Raw genomic sequence first — 20,296 nt, 5'->3', positions numbered from 1 at the left:
TTCCAACAAAACTCGGCTAAAATATTAGTCATTAACTAAATTCATGAGATCAACAACTTCTATAAATTTCAGAGCTCCAACTGCACTACAAAATTCATGGGACCACCTGCTCTAAAATATTCCTAAAAACTCTCAACAACAACGACTGAAATTTTTAAAGAAACTCCCATCCATGGGACCCCTCCCTAATAGAGTAATAGCTTCATAAGATTTTCAGTTAGATTTCAGCAGACATAACTATAAGTACTAATTTGAAAAAAGGCTATGGATATTTCATTTCATAAAAAACTATCTTTACCTTTTCATCACTAATGTTATGACACAAGAATCTAATCAATTCTCACGTCATTCTCTTTCTTCTTTTCCTGTTAACAAATCAGTGTCAGAATTTTAAAAAAATTGGCAGAACAAAGCATTTATCTCCTGCACCCCCATTATATAGATGATGCAGTACATGAAAGAACAAAATTGTTGTGTGTTTCCATACATTTAATATAGCAAGAGCATCATGAAAACCCAAAAATTTCGAAAGGTGAAAATCAAAATGTCATAAACATACTTGAACATAAGGCTCAAAAAGCACTTTAATTTCCTTAAAAATATCTTCCTTTGTCCCTGTTGCATCAATCTGCATGTGTTTAAAAACAGATTAGACACAAATTAGAAAAAAAAAATGAAGAAAAGAAGGCAAACTCAAAAAGCTTTTGATATCGATTCATTTGTCCCTCGTGTTTGTTTGGTGTATACTTGAGTTTCCCTTCACTTTCATAACATCCGATAAGGTCACTTAAATTTACAACACAAGAATCTTTTTTAAAAATTTACAACAGCCAAGAGAATTTTGTCTGGGAAGCCAACAAAAATACAGAGGAAGATGGAACCCATGTCGTGCTCATAACTATCAACTTAATTAGCTTAGGAAAATGTATGATAGGAATGAAGGGAAAGAGATATCCTATTACAGCCATCAGAAGCTATATAAGGCCATGTCAATATGATTTCCGAAGTCATAAGAATATCATCTCCTAAAAAAGACTACAGGCTAATACTGCTAAAAGTAAAAGAATCGAGTAGACTCTCACCTTATGCACCTTCACCTTTGAGTCATAGTAATCAACTACAGGCAGAGTTGATTCCACAAAGACTTTAAAGCGCTTTCTTATTGTCTCTATATTGTCATCAACTCGACCCTAGAAAACAACATTAACAATGATTAAGGTGAAATAATTATATATAGCTTTTCTGTTTATTTTAACAATGATCAAAATAATAGAACAAGGAAAAGGCTTGCATAATGTGCTAACTTGATTTCGGTTAAGAACACGGCACTCCATCTCTTTCATGGGACAATCGAAGAAAAGAATGAATTCCGGTTCGATTCCTGTCTGCAAAATAATTCCTTGCTTAACATTGACCAAAAAAACACCATACCTCCCTAGATGTGGCAAGTTTAAGTAGCTTTAAAAAAACAGTTTTAAGTTCAATATAAAGGAAAGAAAAAGGAGGTCCTTTTACAGTCCACAATCCCAAGCAACCTAGCTTATAATTGGCTTATAGTAGATGGGACTACCTCATAGGCCCACCATGCGGGTAGACCATAGGACACACCTAACTGTGCTTCCAGGTATACATACCCTACCCCTGCAAAATTTGAAATTGCTCTCTTCAAAGAAAAAAGTATAGTTCGTTGGCTATTTAAGGCCACCTATGCCATTTTTAATGTTGATTGCTACAAAATGAAATTTATTAAAATTTGTATAGAAGGATTCGGGAATGAAAGTTTGACATTAAAATATTGCCCAGTCATTCAACTTGGAAATGTGACCCTTTATTTTTGTTTTATGTGCCACCAAACCATGGCATACATGTTTTGTATTTTATTCATACACTAAAAACTTATGTCGTTTTGTACTGTTAAAAAGAAGCTAGAAAGCACAAATATTGCAGACTTCCAATGACAAGTGAAACCATATCAATGAAAAAGAGATTGCCTAATGATTGATGTTCAATTAACCAAGAACTTGTAATAAGAAAAGCATTTTGTTAAGAGCATTTACTAAATAATACTGATATGCATCAAAATGCCAGTAAGGAATTGATGCCCATAGCAGTGAAATTGCTATATATAAAACTTTACATAAGATTAATCTGAGAGGACCAACAAAGACAATCTTAGAACATGCAGACTAGGATATGAATTTGTGGCAAAGTACCCAACCTATGACAACATGTTTTTGTTAGATATAATAAAGAACTAACAATGATTAAATCTCCCTAGGAAAAATGAAGCAAGATAATACTAATTTAAATGCAAACAAGATGAAAATAACAGCATTACGATATCTGTATTCAAGGTCCAAGATGTTTTTAAGACAAAAGAAATGGACTACAACATATGGACTCTAGGATGCACAATTAAGGGTGACAAGTGTCTAGAAGAGGTTGAGTTAACCCTAGTGATTTGTGGAATGACTCAGCATGTATTAGCAGAGGTATCAAGTGAACTCGTCTTGATCAGGGACAAGTGACACCTAACTACCATCAATCAAGAAGATGAATTAGATAAAGGTGGCAAAGAACCCCATCAAACAAAGCAGTTGGCAGGTGCTCTTATTTCGTAATGTACCTAAGTAAATAAACAAAATTACCTAAGCAAGCTTAATATAAGGTACAATTATATTGGTGTAACTTCCAAATCAAGCTTCTTCACCTTGAATGGGTGTGTAGTCCTAGGTTCACAAGGTGATAGTTAGTCGATTCTTGTGGACTAAGTTAGTCAACAAGATCAATTCCCAGAGGTATGGCAATTAGTCCAACACCCCCTCTCTAATGGAACTCAAGGTAATCAAACCTAGGTCAAGGCTCTTATACCATTTTAGATTTAAAAAAGAACATAAATCTCGCTAGGAACAAAAACAACAGGATGACACGAATTCAAACGCAAAGATGAGAATAATAACATTCAGATATTTATATTCAAGGCCCAAAAAGTGTTAAAAAAAAAGAAACAGATTACAATATATAGACTATAGGATCCATAAATCAAGGTGACAAGTGCCCCAAAGGAAGTTGAGTTAACCATTGACTCAACATTTACAAGAAAAGGTATCAAGTAAATTCATCTTGTTGAGGGAAAGGTTGCACCTAACTACCTTCAATCAAGAAGATAAATGAGGTAGAGGCAGCAAAGAATTCCTTCAATCAAGGGAGTTGACATGTTCTATTATTTCCTAACTTACCTAATTAAATAAATTAAATTACCCATATAAACTTAATATAGGATGCAATTATATAATTACACCAACAATTTCTTGCAATGTTATTAGAATCATGATTATTGTTTTTGGCTATGTACATTGTAAACAATACATGGGGGAGCAAAGTTTACCACCTAACTCTACCAGTTACAGAAGTAAATGAAAATATAAATACAAAGTAATTATGCATTTATACAGTATAGGAGAGATATGTCATTCTCATTCATTATTAATTAAATGATATGTAGCAAGTACAATATTCATATGTCATTCTCCAATCAATCCTGAGGTCCCAACTATGAACCAAAGGTACAATATAAAACAGGCCAACGTTGGTTGAGATAACAAACGACCAACACCAGTTGGGAACTACCGATTACAATGCATAACAATAACTTAACAAAACATAAGGAAATAAGCACTCGGCCAATAAAATTATTTTTATATTTATTACTTGGCCAACTACATCAGCCCCCCCCAAAAAAAAAGAAAGTCGTCTTCCAAATGACTAAAGCAAAAATAGGGCTAACTACCAACAAAACTCTACCAAGGAGGGTCAAAGGATGTCCATGGACAAGTGGAGGACATTGGTATAGATATGGCTACTGTAGCAGAGAATCGTTGGCGAAGGTGCTACACGTGCTCTATATGGATCCTCAAGTCACACTCTCCCACCAGCTCTCGTTCCCTTGACCCTTTGAAAATGACGATCGCCTCCATCAAGTGAGTCTTTGTTCACTCCAACTCCTAGATTGTGGCTTGATATTGCTACTCCTTCTAAGCCAATTGTTTGCTCTACTCTGCCAATTGATCATCTCTTTCTACCAACTTTGTCTTTTGCTTTTCCAATCTACTCTCCTACTCAACCAATCGAGCTTCCCATTCAACCAAGGTGTCCTCCATAGCTACTTGGCGCTCATGTTCTGTAGTAGTGAGTTGGGGTTTGTTGGGCAAGTTGTTCCTGGAATTCACTGATCTAGATCGACCATTCACCTCGAGCACTCTCCACATGTCGAAGTGCACTATCCCTAACCGCATTAAAGTTTCCTCCAAAGAAGTAGCCACCCGCCTTTCTATAAAAGATGTCCCTGAAACATGCCTCTATGTTGTGAAGTGCAGTTAGCACTCTGTCATGCCTTCCAAGCATAGTGGGTCTCAGTGGATGCCATGTTGCCATCATGGTTGGTGTCTCCACATTCAACCACCCCTAAGATGTGAAACACCGAAAAAAACTCCCCTTCACACTCCAACTGCATGAACGCAAGAATCTTCTCAACTTCGATGACCATTATGGGAGCAAGGCCAATGTCCATTTGGCAAGACAACTCTACAACCTCGTGCGTGACCAAAGCCATGTCTTCTAGCTCCGCCAAGTATCGCTATACTATGCCAAGTATGTCATGTGGGTTTGGTCTAGTGATCTCGATACATTTTTTCAGTTTTATTCAAGCCTTGTAAGGCATCCATAATCTTAACTAACTCAGTGACCTTGCCAGCCTGATTTTGAATTTATAATACTTTCAAAAGAAATTAAAATAACTGTCGCTCACTTGCTAGTATAGGTTGATTCCAATTCTCTTTCACATCGTGAATGAATTGTGTCGAGAGTGAATTGCCTACAGAGAGTGAATTGTTTGCCAAGAGTGAATTGTCTGCCAAGAGTAAATTGTTGGCCGAGAGTGAATTGTCTACAAAGAGAATTGCCCACCGAGAGTGAATTGCTTGCTAAGAGTGAATTGTCTGCTGAGAGTGGAGTGCCTACCGAGAGTGAATTGCTCGCCGAAAGTGAATTGCTTGCTAAGAGTGAATTGTCTGCTGAGAGTATAGTGCCTATCGAGAGGGAATTGCTTGTCGAGAGTGAACTACCTGCCAAGAGTGAAATACCTGCCAAGAGTGAATTGCCCACCAAGAGTGAATTGTTTACGGAGAGTGAGCTGCCTATTGAGAGTGAAGTGCCTACCGAAAGAGAAGTTCCCACCAAGAGTGAATTGTTCATCGAGAGTGAATCGCCCACCGAGAGTAAATTGCCCGTTGAAAGTAGATTGCCTGCAAAGATTAAATGCCTGGACACCGTACGATTGGAAGAGTTGTGTTGTACAATACCAAGAGAGGGTTGTACGATGTGTTTTTGTAGATGTACGATAAATACTTGCAAAGGCCATATGATGAATTTATACAGATGTTGTACGATCAATTTCTATAAAGTCAATTTCCATAAAGGCCATACAGATAAGTCAAGTTGAATTGCCAAAAACTGATGTCATATGGAATGATGAAGTCCTCTTAAAATATATATATGTTGTACATGATGATGTAGTACTATCAATGCAGGATGCAGTTGTATGAAGCCTTCCCTACCAAGTTGTATGATATGGTACAAAAATTGTTGAAAGGGTCACACACTAGGAAGCTACTAAGAACAATAGACCCTCCTTCTCACCGAGAGTAAAGTATTTGCCGAGAGTAAAGTATTCGACAAGAGTAAAATATTCACCGAGAGTAAAGTATTCGCCGATAGTAAAGCATTTGTCGAGAGTAAACTATAATGCCTCTGTCACTGAGAATGAGATATATAATGTGGTTGAGTAAGAGATATAATATGGTCGAGAGTGTGAAATACATCACCAAGAGTGAGAAATATAAAAAGGTCGAGAGAGAAATATAAAATGGTCAAGAGTGAGAAATATAATGTCACCAAGAGTGAGAATATCTCCCCACTTTTTATAATTTTTAATTCACCTTTACATTTTTGGCTTTTAATCGTTTCTTTATTTTTTCACCATACTTTAAATTATTTTTTAATTTGGCCTCATTAATATTTATTCTCAGCACTTCAATAAATAAATTCTCTTTTCTCCGCTTGCTATCCTTTTTAATTTTTCTCCATTCTATTTTTTACTCTTAAATTTTTTCTACCAGCCTCATTTTTTTCTTTATACTTTGATTCTCCAACCCTTTTGTAAATTTTTATTTTTCTCTTTGGTTCCAATTCTTGATAATTTTTGTATCGCGCCTCCATTTACATGTCTTCCATGGCTATTTAAAACATTTGTCTTCACAATAAGTACCAATGTATTTAAGATCAAAAATTCTATCTACCACCATACTTTTTTCAAGGTGATTTGGATTGTCTTCGTCACCCAGGTTTACCTTCTTCACACTCAACTCCTCATACTTTATTAACTTGTCTCTTTCAAAATGATGAGTCAGCGTATCATCCACTCGTGCTACTACCTCCTTATATTCTTCGTACTTTGGGGAAAATGTATGACTCGTCGTACCTTGGTCTCCTTCAATTTCCCCATCCTGTAGCATGTTGCATTCGGGATGAAAGACTTCATATTCTTCCATCTACCAGTGACACAATCTGTTTAGGGAGCTTGTCTCATCTTCAGAGCAATTTCCCAAATTGAGTACCCCTTCATCATCCAGTTCCATTCATTTCCTTTCTTCGTCCACTCCCAACTCTTCGTCTTCTAACTCTAACTCGAACAATGCCAACTCCTGGCTCACCGCCTAATTCCTTAGTTCAATGACATATTTCCCTCCTTTGCTCTCAATCGAGAGTGTGTTCCGCTTCCACTTGTGGTCTGCCTTCACAACAATTAACCATCTCCTCACGAGTAATGCATCATGCACCTTCTTCTACAGTAGAATAACTACAAAGTCCAAGAGGAATCATTGTGTCCTATGTTGGCAAGAGACACTACAAGTATGTTGAGGATGATGTCATTGATGGCAACTCATATTAGATTTGGTATCCGCAGTTCATGTTTTCATCATTCCGGAATATTGATTGAAGATTGGTCAAGTATTTGTGTGGTCCGGTGAGTAGAACAGTGTATCCGACAAAGTGTAGAGTGTTTTGGTTGGCGGATTATTTTGGTTGAGTATCTTGCTTTGTGGATTTGGGAGATGTATTGTGGATTGTAATTTACCTTATTCCAAGTTTGTGGCCTCCGGTGTTAAGTGTTGTGTTGGTTGGTAAGATCCGGTAGATTGGTTTTTGGTAAAGACAGTGGTTATCAATGGTAATGTGTAGAAATGCATTATGCAGATCTTGCGGATCGATTTTGGTGAGTGTTTGTGTTCGAGGTTAATGAGCCGACATGCGGAAAGGATGTGGACATTTTGTTTTGGTCCGCATGGTTGTTTTGGATTGGATTGAGCCGACTTATGTACACGTTTCATCTTTTGTGACGTGTTCTTGAAGCCGACATGGTGGCAACCTAAATTGGTGATGCGGATATATAAGACAGGTTCATTTGATCATTTTGGATATCGATGGTTATGTGTGAATTGTGTATGAGCGATTGTGCACAGTTTCACGTGCGCATTGTGAAGATTTGAGCTCCGGTATGATGCAGAATATCATAACAGATCAATGTTGCAGAGCAGAGTAAGATTATGTGTTTTGTGCTTAATCGGAACTATACTCAGGCATTTGTTGATGCTATCTCATAGTTCAAACCTCATTGTGATCTTCAATAATCATTTTGTAAGGCAGTGAGCCTTCCGGGGTTGTAGCCCTTGTAATTTGAGCAGTGAGCTCTAGGCAGTGTGCCTGAATGCATGTGCATTCCCTTTATGTAATATAATATTTTTATGCTTTTAGAAAAGTATATTAATATTGTGGGTTTGAATCCCACTGTAGTTTTTCCCTTAACTGGGTTTCCACGTAAAAATCTTGGCGTTATGGTGTTGTTGATCTTTGCTTTGTGTTTGTGCACTTTACTTTTCTTCATAAGCATTAAGTGGTTAAAGAATCAGGTTAATCAAGTTAAAAATTGCATAACACTAATTACCCCCCCCCCCCCCCGCCTCTCAGTGTTCCTTGATTCTAACAATTGGTATCAGAGCCTAGTTCCTCGAAAGAAGCCTAACAGCTTGAGGAGGATCCGGGAAAGTGAAACAATGGATTCTAGTAGTCTTAGAAAGCAGCTGGTTGTTGCTCTTGAAGATCTTGATCATGCACAAGATGAGAACCGGCAAGTGAAAGCAAATCTCAAACATGCTGAAGAATACATTGAAACAATGAAGGATTAGTTGAACAAGTCAAGGGAAACGAGAAAAGAGCTTGTTGATCAGCTTAAGCAGAAAGTTAGAGCATTGATGAAGAAGCCTTGAGGGAGAAGACAAAAGAATATGACAGACTTGCTAGAGCCAATACAATCCAAAAGAATGAGATGGAAGATATTGTGATGAGATTGACAAAAGAGATTGAAGAAAGGAAGAAGAATGAGGAGAAGTTTGCTCAATCCCCGAAAGACAAATCTGAAAAATGTTGTAGACTTGAGAGTGAGAATGGACAACTGAAGTTTGACCTGCAAGATGCTAGACAACATGAGGAAGATCTTGAAAGACAGATTATTCTTCTTAGATATGATCTTGATGTTGCAAATGAGCACAAGGAGAAGTTCCGGGTCAGCTCAGCCAAACTTGATGAGATGCTTGCGAGTCATAAAAATCCTAATGATACTCAAGGTCTCAGATATGAGAAAGGAGAAAGCTCTGGATCTGGTCAAAGCAATCCTAAGACTCAACAGCAAAAGAACAACTCATGAAGGCCTCCGGTAAGGCAACCTAATGCTCATAAATTCAATGGCAATTGTTTTGTTTGCAATAAATTTGGTTATGACTAGTCAATGCAGAAATAGGATGATCAATAATGGTCCATCATTTACCAGTCAATGTTTCAAGTGCAATAAGTATGGTCATAAGGCAAATGTATGCAGAAGTGTGATGAATAACTTACAGAATAGGAGAAATGTCAGATTTATGCATGTGGTATGTTTGGACATATTGCTAATCAATGCAAATAAAGGACAAATCAAGGAAATTTCAGACCTAATCAGAGGAACAATGTTGTTTGCTATAATTGCAACAAATTCGGTCGCATTGCTAAGTATTGCAGAAGCGAAAACGTGAATAGAACAGGTCCAAAAGACAAGAACAAGAATGTGAAGCCTGATGAGAAGGGTAAAGCAAAAGTTGAGGAAATCAGAGATCAGATGAAGACATGGATTAAGAAGACTGATTCAGAGGCAGGAAGTGGGTCCTCACCTGATTCCAGTGTTGGAACTTCATCCGGTAACTGAACCTAGGCATCCGACCTTGGGGGAGTTATAATGCAAATCTTTCAAACCCTTGTTTGAGATTTGTGCCTATTTCTAGTAGGTTGCAGAAGTGTTTATAATGATTGCAGATGTTTGTGGTGGATCTCCAAAAGAACTGAGTCGAATTGAAGATTCGGAGAAGAATTCCTAACAGATGCAGAGCATCCGGAAGAATTAGGGCAGAGTGCATTTATTGCCGTGAAAAGTTAGGTCTGCGGTGAATAAAAGGTGACTTTTCCTTTTCATTTCTCACTTTGCGATTGAAGAGAAGAAGTTTAGAGAGCTCTTTGAAGGAGGTGATCAGGCAAAATTAAGTGCTACCAATTTCCGAAGCGATTTGGCTTGATGACCTAATCTCATATCAAAGGTATTTATCAGTGAAAACCCTCTTTCGGTTGAAGTTTGAAATTTGAATCTCTAAGAATGGCCGCATCTGGTACCGCCACTCCTCTAGTTGTGATTATCACTGAATATGCTTGTCCCAACTTTAAAAATCATCCATTCATTTCAATGGAAGACGACCCTAGGAGTGCATTTTCGTCTGTGCCCTATGGAGTCCTGCATAATGAAGACATAAGGGTATACACACATTGTTCGATTGAAGAATTGGGAAGCTCTCAGATGCTAAATCTATACAATAACCAGTGGTTATCTGATCAAAGCTCCATGTTGAAACCTAAATTTCAAGGATTGGAAAGAAAGGGTTTTGCTCAAATTGTGAAGTTTTTGATGGCGTACGAACAAGAGTGGATTCGATACATTCTGAGTCGTGTTCACAATGAATTCATGTGGTTGGATAAGCCGCATAAGATCACTAAAGGTGTGATTCAGGTAGTAACAAGGTTGTGTGCATCCAGTCAATTGCCATCTCTGAAAACAGTAAAAAATGACATTGTAACCAACGCAACCAGGTCAAAGTTTGATAAACGAGCAATGACAATTGACGACATCCTTGAGGATGACATCCAATTTGCATCCATGGTGATAGGGTATAAGATCTACAACTCTAGTCGAATGAACTTTGTCTCTGGTACTGCAGTATACGCTGCATATGAGATGTTAAGGGAGAATAAGAAGTATGATCTTTGCGAGTTGCTCCAGAGTGAGCTCATCAAGAATCTGAAGAAAATCAAAGAGAACAAGAAGCATCCATTCAAATATGGTACCCTACTTCTATGCATATTCTTCTATTTCAAGAATGAGATCTGGGAGTTGGTCCCATACAGTGGGCATATGACAGGTCGATAGGAGTGCAGATCCAAGAGTATCTTTACAGCTCCAGTGATTCCAAAACCCGCAATTCAAATCTATGGGGCTATTTCAAGAATTTTCAGCAGGAGATGCATGAAAGAGAGAGAATCCCTAAGGCCATTGTGGAGAAGTATGCTAACACCATCTGTTTCACGATTGACACCGACCAGTGCTTGATGGAAGTGGTGAGGCCCCAAACCTCAAGGATTCTACCAATGGGCTATGAGGTTGATAAACAAATTTTGGAACTATATGCTCAACATTTGCTAAGTCAACTGGTGGACCCCAATGAAGAAAGGTTTGGAACCTACAAGGAGAAAAGCCTAAAACTACATCAGCAGTTTAAGAAACCGGTCATTCAGAAGAAGGTCCAGAAAGAGGTTGAAGCTCTTGCAGGGAGCATGGGGATAACAAAGGAAGTCTGGAAAGATGGAGAGAAGAACATTCTCTCTAAGGAGCAAACTGTGCAAAATGAAGCCAATCCGAAAGCACCTAAGCCAAAGGCAAGGCAAACCAGAAATGTTGCTCCTTCCTCCGGTACTGCTAAGCCAGCAAGCAAGCCCAAATCCTCAGTTAAGCCATCCGGTGGTGTGCAGAAGAGGAAATCAGTTAGATTTGTGGTGGTTGATGATGAGGAAACTGAATCGGATGAAGCAGTTAAAGAGGTGAAGGCTAAAGCTCCAAAAGCCTCTAAGATCACAAGGGAGAAGCCTTCCGGTAGAACAAGATCCAGTAAAAAAACAAAATCTAAAATTGATGAGGCATTGAAACAAGGTAATTATACTATTATACCTCCTATCTCATTAGATCAAATTGTGAAAGTAGCTGTTAAGGATGGTAATTTGAAACCACTATCTGAGTGGTATGAAAATTTTAATGAAAATGGAAAGAGGACATTAGAGGAAGCAACAATAGAATACATGAATGTATATAGTAAAGCTTTGATTGAGTTGATGTCTTTGATTCCTTAGAGTTTGTATAAAATCTTGGATATGTGAAGAGAGACAGCCAAATCGGATGAAGAGAAGCTAAGAGAGTATGTATTGTTTAATTTATGTTCTGTGATATCAAAGACAAAAATTGATAGAATCCTTAAGTTAGCCAAGGATAAGTTTCGAAGCAAGACCGGAGTAAACAAAATGATGTTCGGAAAGACTAATGAGGTAGTAAAGGAAACAAAGAAATTTTTGACAAAAGTTTTGCTAGAAAATCAATATGAAGTTAATCTGGCAAAGGAACAAGATGATACTCATCCGGAAACTGAGTAGACCAAGGTGGATATACCTTCCATTCCAGAAGTGCAATCAATTGAGCAGACAGTGGATGATACTTCTGTTCCAGAAGTTCAATCAGGAAAACATGTAGAAGTCAATATTTCGGAAGAAGGTAGAGTGGAGAATGATGCAGGTGTGGGTGAAGCTATCAAAACAAATAAGGTTGATATCCCTCCGGCACCTGAGAAGGAAGCAGTTGCAGAAGAAAATGTGGAGAAGATAGAAGTCAAAGTCGAAGCCAGAACTGAAGCAAGAGACACTATACAAATTGTGGAAGGTAAGCAGGTCATTGATGACCCAGAATTTATACAAGGACAAATCAACCTTGCTTCCCTGTCTCCCATACAAAAGCTTCAGTTGGCATCTTTTGCTCAAGCCAAAGCCAGTGAAGATCTTTTAAAATCTCACACTAAAGACAGCTTGTTGATGAACATGGCAGTCATTACTTTAGAAAAGTTAATGCCCTCAATCCAAAAGGATACATCTGATACTCCATCCGGGCAATTAAAAAGTCTAATTGATTTTGTTGTTTCCCACTTTGAATCTTTTGAAAAGTCTGCAGAGGAAAAGGTCAAAATGAATTTGATGCTAAAAGGCTCTGCACCTTGAAGAAAATGATCACAAAAGACAGAGCCACATTAAGTAATTGTGTGTAGAACTTGCAGGATGCAATGACTGTAGGTGGAAACTTGTATGAATCATGCCTATCCCTAAACAAGTTCACTACGGATATTGAGAAGAAGTCTCAGAAGTACAAGGACCAATTGGCAAGCTTATCTTAGTCGGTTGATCCTTTGTCAAATTCATTGAGCCATCATGAAAATCAGGTAATTTCATTGTTTGAGAAGATTCGGAGTCTGAGCTATGATCAAGAAAGGTTAATTGGCAGAGTTGGAAAACTTAGGAGCCATATTGTCCCTAAGCTGGATATAATGCTAAATGCTCTTCAAGATGCTCAGAATGCTCTCAAGGTAGATGATCCAAATGATCTCAAGGCAGCAAAAGTGCAGTCTTATCTTCTCAGTGGGTTTATAATAGTTCTTGAGAATCTGCAAAAGGGTTGGGATAGTCACTTGGACTCTCTGAAGAATCTCTACGCAGATATTTTCAAGTTATTGTGAGTCTGTGTGTACATACATATATATAGCATTTTTGGCTTGAATTTTTGGGTTTCCATATTCTACCTTTGCCATTGATGTCAAAGGGGGGAGTATATAGGAGTGAAAAAAGTTGATCTTAGGGGGAGCTCCATGATTCTTTGATTCTTTGGGATCCAGTGATTAGATTTTTGGTTGTAGTGTATTGTATTTTGTGTAATGTCCCCATTTTAGTAGACTTGGATTTTGTGAGATTAGCCTATTATCCTGACCCGCGTAGGCTAATGTGTTGGATAGAGGGTCTTCTGAGGGTTGCATCTTCTCTGGTGTTCAGTGTGCTCCGATTTGGTTTTCGTTTGGCTTCATTTGGACTTCATTTGCCACAATTACTATTTATAGTAGGTCTGAAATCATCGAGATGGACCCCTTACTATTTAAAGCCGAGCAATTGGTCACATGGGGAATTGCAGTGATGACTCCCATTTCAGACAGCTATGCGAGTATTAATGGAGATATTAATATTTTAATGACCCATATTATAATTAAATAACTAAAAGTGTTATAATAAAGTTATAACTTAACTTTATTGTTGAGGGTCATGGCATCATTAAAAAGGGGGCCATTAATTAACTAATTATTGCACACTTACCAAGGCATACATTTGATGATTAATTAAGATGTTATATCATTAAGTGTAATTAAAGGCATTTATGGAGAAAATCAAACCCTTTTGTGGAGAAATATATATATATTGCTTTAAAAGAATTCGAATCATTCATTATTATGAATTGAAGATTGATAAATTTGTTTGGAGAGGAAGAAGCCAAGGGTTTCAAACTTTCAGCCATTGGAGAAAGTGCGAATCTTCAGTGTGCAACTGCTTTGCAGTAGTGAAATATCTACCGAATTGTGGCATTGAAGATATCTTCATTCAAAAGTTCTAATTGTGCAGTTTGGGAATAAAATTCACTGAGTTTCATATCAGATTTTGGGGTCAACTAACAGCAGTATTGTGAGCAGCATAGTTGAAGTTATTGGGAACAATTATAGGCAGCCATACAGCTCCAGAAATCAGACCTTGTTGCTGGAAGGCACAACCCTAGAGGTGGTGCGATTTTATGTATAATGGCACAGGAAAATTCTGAAATTCATTGCTAGTGGGCGTGAGGGTTAGAACAGATCAAACGCATCATTGGAGAGCATTTTGTCTGCAAACAAGGGCATTGGCACATACCCCTATGCTGGCCATACACCCAGCAACAACAATTTGTCAATCAACATCATAATTTATTATGGCCAGCCAATATACGGGTATGATGTATTATGAACAGCTATTGAATAATTGAAGGAATACATAGTGCATTTGCAGCTGTTAGTTTATTTGTTAGTTGCAGGCCAATTATTTGATAATATGTCCATATTCAAGGTGATAGTGGTTTGCATGCCAAGTGTTTGTGAAAATGACAGTTGGCTGTAGGTGCACATTTACATGTATAATCTCTTATACATGCATTTGAAATGACCCAAAGAAGTTGCAATTGCCTCTAGTTATTTGCTTAGGCATTGTAGTGTTAATTTGCAAGCATTTGAACATCATTTGAAACCATTTCAAGCAAGCAAAATCAATCTGAAACAAATGACAGCAAATTAGAGGTTTCATGACAAGTGTTTGACGATATTCCTTGAGCATTTAAATCAGAAATTTACAATCAGATTTAGCAAGGGATATTACATTTTGGTTTTGGTCCGACACTTAGTCATTTTTCACTAAGAGTTGCCATCAATGCCAAAGGGGGAGATTGTTGGCAAGAGACACTGCATGTATGTTGAGATGTTGTCATTGATGGCAACTCATATCAGATTTGGCATCAGCAGTTCATGTTTCTATCATTCTTGAAGATTGATCAAGTATTTGTGTGGTCCGGTGAGTAGAACAGTGTATCCAGCAAAGTGTACGATGTTTTGGTTGGCGGATTATGTTGGTTGAGTATTTTGCTTTGCAGATCTAGGAGATGTATTGTGGATATGTAATTTACCTTATTGCAGGTTTGTGGCCTCTGGTGTTAAGTGTTGTGTTGGTTGGTAAGATCCGGTAGATTGGTTTTTGGTAAAGACAGTGGTTATCAGTGGTAACGTGTGAAAATGCATTATGCAAACCTTGTGGACTGATTTTGATGAGTGTTTATGTTTGACGTTGATGAGCCGACATGCGAAAAGTGTGTGGACATTTTGTTTTGGTCCGCATGGTTGTTTTGGATCGGATTGAGCCGACTTATGTACACGTTTCATCTTTTGTGACGTGTTCTTGAAGCCGACATGGTGGCGACCTAAATTGGTGATGTAGATATATAAGACAAGTTCATTTGATCATTTTGGATATCGATGGTTATGTGCAAATCGTGTATGAGCAATTGTGCGCAGTTTCACGTGCTGAGCTCCGATATGATGCAGAATATCAAAACAAAGCAGTGTTGCAAAGCAGAGTAAGATTATGTGTTTTGTGCTTAATCGAAACTATACTCAACCATTTGTTGATGCTATCTCATATTTCAAACCTCATTGTGATCTTCAATAATCATTTTGTAAGGTAGTGAGCCTTCCGAGGTTGTAGCCCTTGTAATTTGAGCAGTGAACTCCATGCCTGAATGCATGTGCATTCCCTTTATGTAATATATTTATAATTTTAGCAAAGTATATTAATATTGTGGGTTTGAATCTCACCGTGGTTTTTCCCTTAACCAGGTTTCCGCATAAAAATCTTGGTGTTATGGTGTTGCTGATCTTTGCTTTGTGTTTGTGCACTTTACTTTTCTTCATAAGCATTAAGTGGTTTAAGAATCAAGTTAATCAAGTTAAAAATTGCAGAACGCTGATTCACCCCCCCTCTCTCAATATTCCTTGATTCCAACATCCCAATCATCACCTTCTACACCATCAACGTTCCCAATGGTTTGACACCATGTTGGTTAACACCCACCAAGTGTTGGTCAGCAGCCAAAGGGTTGGTTTTCTAAGGCATTTCTAAGTGTCTTCTAGCAGTACATTGACTCTCGAACCTTCGTCAATGATGGTGTTTGTCAAGTTCTGCCCCATTATTTCCATCTCGACCACGGTCCATTTTATCTCAATGCTTACTGTCAGTAGAATGGGATCAGTAGCTTGTTTGCCTTCGAGTGGTGGTTCCATTATCGGTTCTTCTTGTGGCTTGCCTTGGTTTGTGCCGACTATGTTGGTGATTGCTACTTTCAATTGTGGCATGGTTTGTAGAAGGTATGTTACCTTTATTGGTATTGTTGTCTGCAACATCTATTGTGCTATGTTTTTCTCAAAAACCGATCATAGTGAAGTACTTGCAGCTTTATTGGAGGTTCCTCTCTCATTCGCTATTGACCGTTCTACATTGGCTTTGGCTTCTCAAAGTGTTTCCTTCTCCATGCGAGGATCTAGGTATACTGCCTTCTTTGACTATAATCTGGTGATCACCAAAACTTCCTCCTTTGGTTCCTCCACAGCCAACATATTTACTCCTTTTTGTTTCAAGCAATCGATGTCTTTGTGATTACTCGATCCACACCACTTGCACAACCTTCCAAAATTGTTTTGACCACTTTGGCATTCTCAATCAAAGTGACCCCATTTGTTGCACTTCCAACACTAGATTATTGGTCTTCCTTTGGCATTATATTGTATTCTACTTCTCGGGCCACTAAGTTATTGTTGAACCAGTTATTATTTCCTTGCTTATTGTGGTATTTGCCAAGCAATGTATTAGAATTGCTTGGTGGTTTTGGAAGTGTGGTCAATGCGGTTGATTGTTCCCCCTAAGTAAAGAGCACTTGCATGCTTCTTGTCTTTAGAATGTACAAGCATTCTTTGATTGAATGTCCCAATACTTAACAAATATCGCAAAATAGCTTCTTTGGACAGTTTGTTTTTATCTAACCTCCTTTAAAGTTGTTGCACCATAGTTCCTTACTTTCCTTAGAACTCTCCTTCTTACCTTTAATCCCATCATATGCATCATGTCTCATCCTAGGGCTTGGACAATTTTTTATTCTTTGTCGTTGCTATTCTTTGTACTCTCATCATCATTCGTCTTTCATTTTCCCCAAGAGGATGTTTTGAATTCACTCTCAATGTCCATCACCCGATTATAAGCATGACCATACAATGAGGGAGGCACTACCTTCATTTCTTGTGCATCAAGGCAATCAAACCCTCGATGTACCACCTCTTCGTCAACCCATCGGCTAGCTGATTCTCCAATTTGACTAGCAACTCCTTGAGCCTACGATTGTAAGCTCATACATTCTCATGCTTCCCTTGTTTAGTGTGATAGATTTCAGCCACAATTTTGTTATCATCTCTTAGGAGCTTAAAGTCCGCCTTGAATGCCTTCTTCGGTGCTTCCCAAGATTCTATGGATTCATAATCAAGCTCTAAGAACCAATCAATGGATATTCTCCGTAGTGTTTCGAGAAACGCTCTCAACGAATAATCTTTATCCAACTAACCACCTATCAAGATAGTTTTGCATGTCTTACAATGCCTTACCAGGTCCTCTGATCCATTTCCCATTAACTTAGGGAGTTTCTGCCTGTCAACATTCGAATCCGCTAAGGGAGTCACCATCTTTCTCAGTCTGTATGCACCCTATTCCTTGGACCTGGTTGGACTGTTTTGCTTTCGACATTTTGGTGCTTCACTTGCTTTCACAAGCACATACAAGTCCTCTACACATCCACCCTCAGCATCCCTTACACCATGGTTACCTTCCTCTTCATTCTCTCTCTTCTCCCCAGGGCCTTCGGCTTAGTGCCCCTTATTCTCTATTCTTCTGATATGGATAATTGCTCTATGTGGTGTAAATTATTCTCGAATATCTCGAGGAACTCGTTCTCAAGGTTTCCTTCTTCGTCTTCTTCGTCCAATATTGACTGTATTGACAAGTTGCCTATTTGGTTAGCAAGGTCTTCGTACGATTCATTTGGGAGTGGTAGATGTCTTGCAAGTTCTACCCACTCACTTGTTGTCTGCCTACCATCAGTGAGATTATTCCTCTCCTACCGACTACAACTTCGACTAACACTTCTACTTTTGCTTCTTGGCAATCTTGGGCTTTCCCTCAATAGTCCTTCGTTTTTTGCTTCAATGATTCTTCTCAGTTGTCTTCGTCACTCACTTTGTTCTCTCACCCAAACGGATCTTATGGATCCTTCTACAATTCCCTAACTGCTTGAAATACGTCTTTTGTCTTTGTTTGGCTGCACGGGCATTAATTTCTAGAGTTGTCTCTTGGTAGTGTCACGTTTTTCCTCCTCCCTTCGATTTTGTTCTTCATACCATTGCAATATCTATTGCCTAGGTTGTTCCCAATCCCTCTCTTCTCGAAGGTCTTGAAAGGTAATAAAATTCGCGCGAGCAACCTTGACAGTCTCCTAAGAAGATGGTCAACTTTGTCATTCATTCTTAGGTTATTCCAGATGGCACTCTCGGTAACCCCTCACTAGAGAGCCTCCCTTCGAATGTACGAGTTAACTGATGCTTCCCACAAGTACACCAAGGCTTGTATCAATTCGTCTTCATGTATTCCTCTTCTTTGATTTCAGTTGCTTCTAGTTATTCCACGAATCGACCCATTACATCACCATACTGCCTGACTGTGAATTATATCTCCTAGGATTCATATCAACAACAGCACCAAAGCAATTATGCATTTACACAATATAAGAGAGATCGGTCAATCTCATTCATTATTCATTCAATGACACGTCGTAAGTACAATATTCATATGTCAATCTCCAGTCAGTTGTGAGTTCCCGACTATGAACCAAAGGTACAATATAAAGCAGGCTGATGTTGGTTCAGATAACCAACCATTGGTAACTACCAACCAACAACTAGTCAAAAAATACCAAATACAATGCATAACAATGACTTAACAAAACATAGGGAAATAAACACTTGACCAATACAATTACTTTTATTTTTATTAGTTGGCCGACTACAAGAAACTATTGTGAGAATGATTCCATTTTCCCCAATAATCTATATGCATGTCAAATTTTGTCCACTGGGGCATGGTTTAGGGGTATCATGGAGCAATGATCTAATTTGTGACAACAATTTTTAAGTTCAAGCTCTCAGTATTTGTACATTGCCTCATTGTTTAACAATAAGGCAACGAATTTTTTCTGATTAACTTTCAAGCCCCAATTCTTGGCATGCTCCTCACCTTCAATACTTCAGACCTCCTCGATGTTTGAATTTGGAAAGCAATAACATTTTACACCTCATGGAACAATATATAGGGTAAATCATATGTAGGGTTCCATAAAGGGTACATTGCACACCATATTGGTGTGCCAATTAGAAGTGACCTATAAATTTACCTTACTTTACCTTTATTCTTTCCATATGTACATTTTAAATGTGTCTAATAAAGTAACCTCAATAAGCTATAAATCTGTGTACAATTTGTAACTGGATTCACAGAATTTGCAATCCTTCAAAAGTAATTTAGAGCTAAAATGCACTCACAACTTGTTCAAATACTGTACGGTTTTCTTCATTTCGAGGAAAGCCATCAATCAAAAATTTATGATTGCCACTTTCTCGCATTGCCCTTTCTACAAGATTAACTGTCACTTCTGAGGGAACAATCTTTCCTTCCTTTATCACATTCTGAATCATTGTTCTGAAAAACACAAATAGCACAGAAGACCCTCATATGACACATCCAAGCAACAAATAAGTACAAAGAGAAGCATTCAAATTGGCATATAGTTTATACCATAGTCAAACATGAATAGGGAGAACCAGCTGTATACCCATTTTCAGAACTGGAGTTAATCTCCGCCCGCAACAGATCTCCAGCACTCAGATGTGTAAATCCATATTTTTCAACGATCTTTGTACACTGAGTACCTTTTCCACTGCCTGGGCCACCTGAAGACAAAAGCAATCAAAAACATCAAATTCTCGATTTTGAAGCTTCTATTTAATGTAAGTTTGAACACATACTTTATTTTCAAGACTTGATTTAGAGATCCACAATTAGAATGCATTACATGGTCATAATGCAGAAAAATCTACAACAAACAAATCATCCAGTTTTGTTTCATATCAGGCATGTTCTATCCCAATATTACCAGGTTGCCTTTGGATATCTTGTACTTGATGCAAGAATTAAGACAGAAAGCAGCAACTAAACTATTCAAAATTTTAAACACACTACAAAATATAACTTTGAACAAAAGCTATATAGTATACATCAGAATTAGATCTGCATACTTATGATT

The 20,296-nt window shown here is 38.0% G+C and overlaps 1 protein-coding gene across 4 annotated transcripts in view; it reads right to left on the bottom strand.

The window, feature by feature from the left end:
* LOC131042101 (UMP-CMP kinase 3) overlaps positions 1–20,296 on the bottom strand; it is a 61,909-nt gene continuing 41,613 nt past the window's right edge. For all 4 annotated transcript variants that reach the window (XM_057975423.2, XM_057975429.2, XM_057975416.2 and 1 more), the window contains 6 exons: positions 19,826–19,943; positions 19,536–19,692; positions 1,305–1,385; positions 1,083–1,190; positions 560–628; positions 1–365 (listed from right to left, as the gene is read on the bottom strand). In XM_057975423.2, coding sequence (XP_057831406.1) covers positions 330–365; positions 560–628; positions 1,083–1,190; positions 1,305–1,385; positions 19,536–19,692; positions 19,826–19,943 — 569 coding nt within the window. In that variant the 3' untranslated portion in view covers positions 1–329. The remainder of the gene's footprint in view (positions 366–559; positions 629–1,082; positions 1,191–1,304; positions 1,386–19,535; positions 19,693–19,825; positions 19,944–20,296) is intronic.

Source organism: Cryptomeria japonica, chromosome 5 (assembly GCF_030272615.1).
Source record: "Cryptomeria japonica chromosome 5, Sugi_1.0, whole genome shotgun sequence".
NCBI lineage: Eukaryota > Viridiplantae > Streptophyta > Pinopsida > Cupressales > Cupressaceae > Cryptomeria > Cryptomeria japonica.
This window is presented reverse-complemented; position numbering and strand designations above follow the sequence as displayed.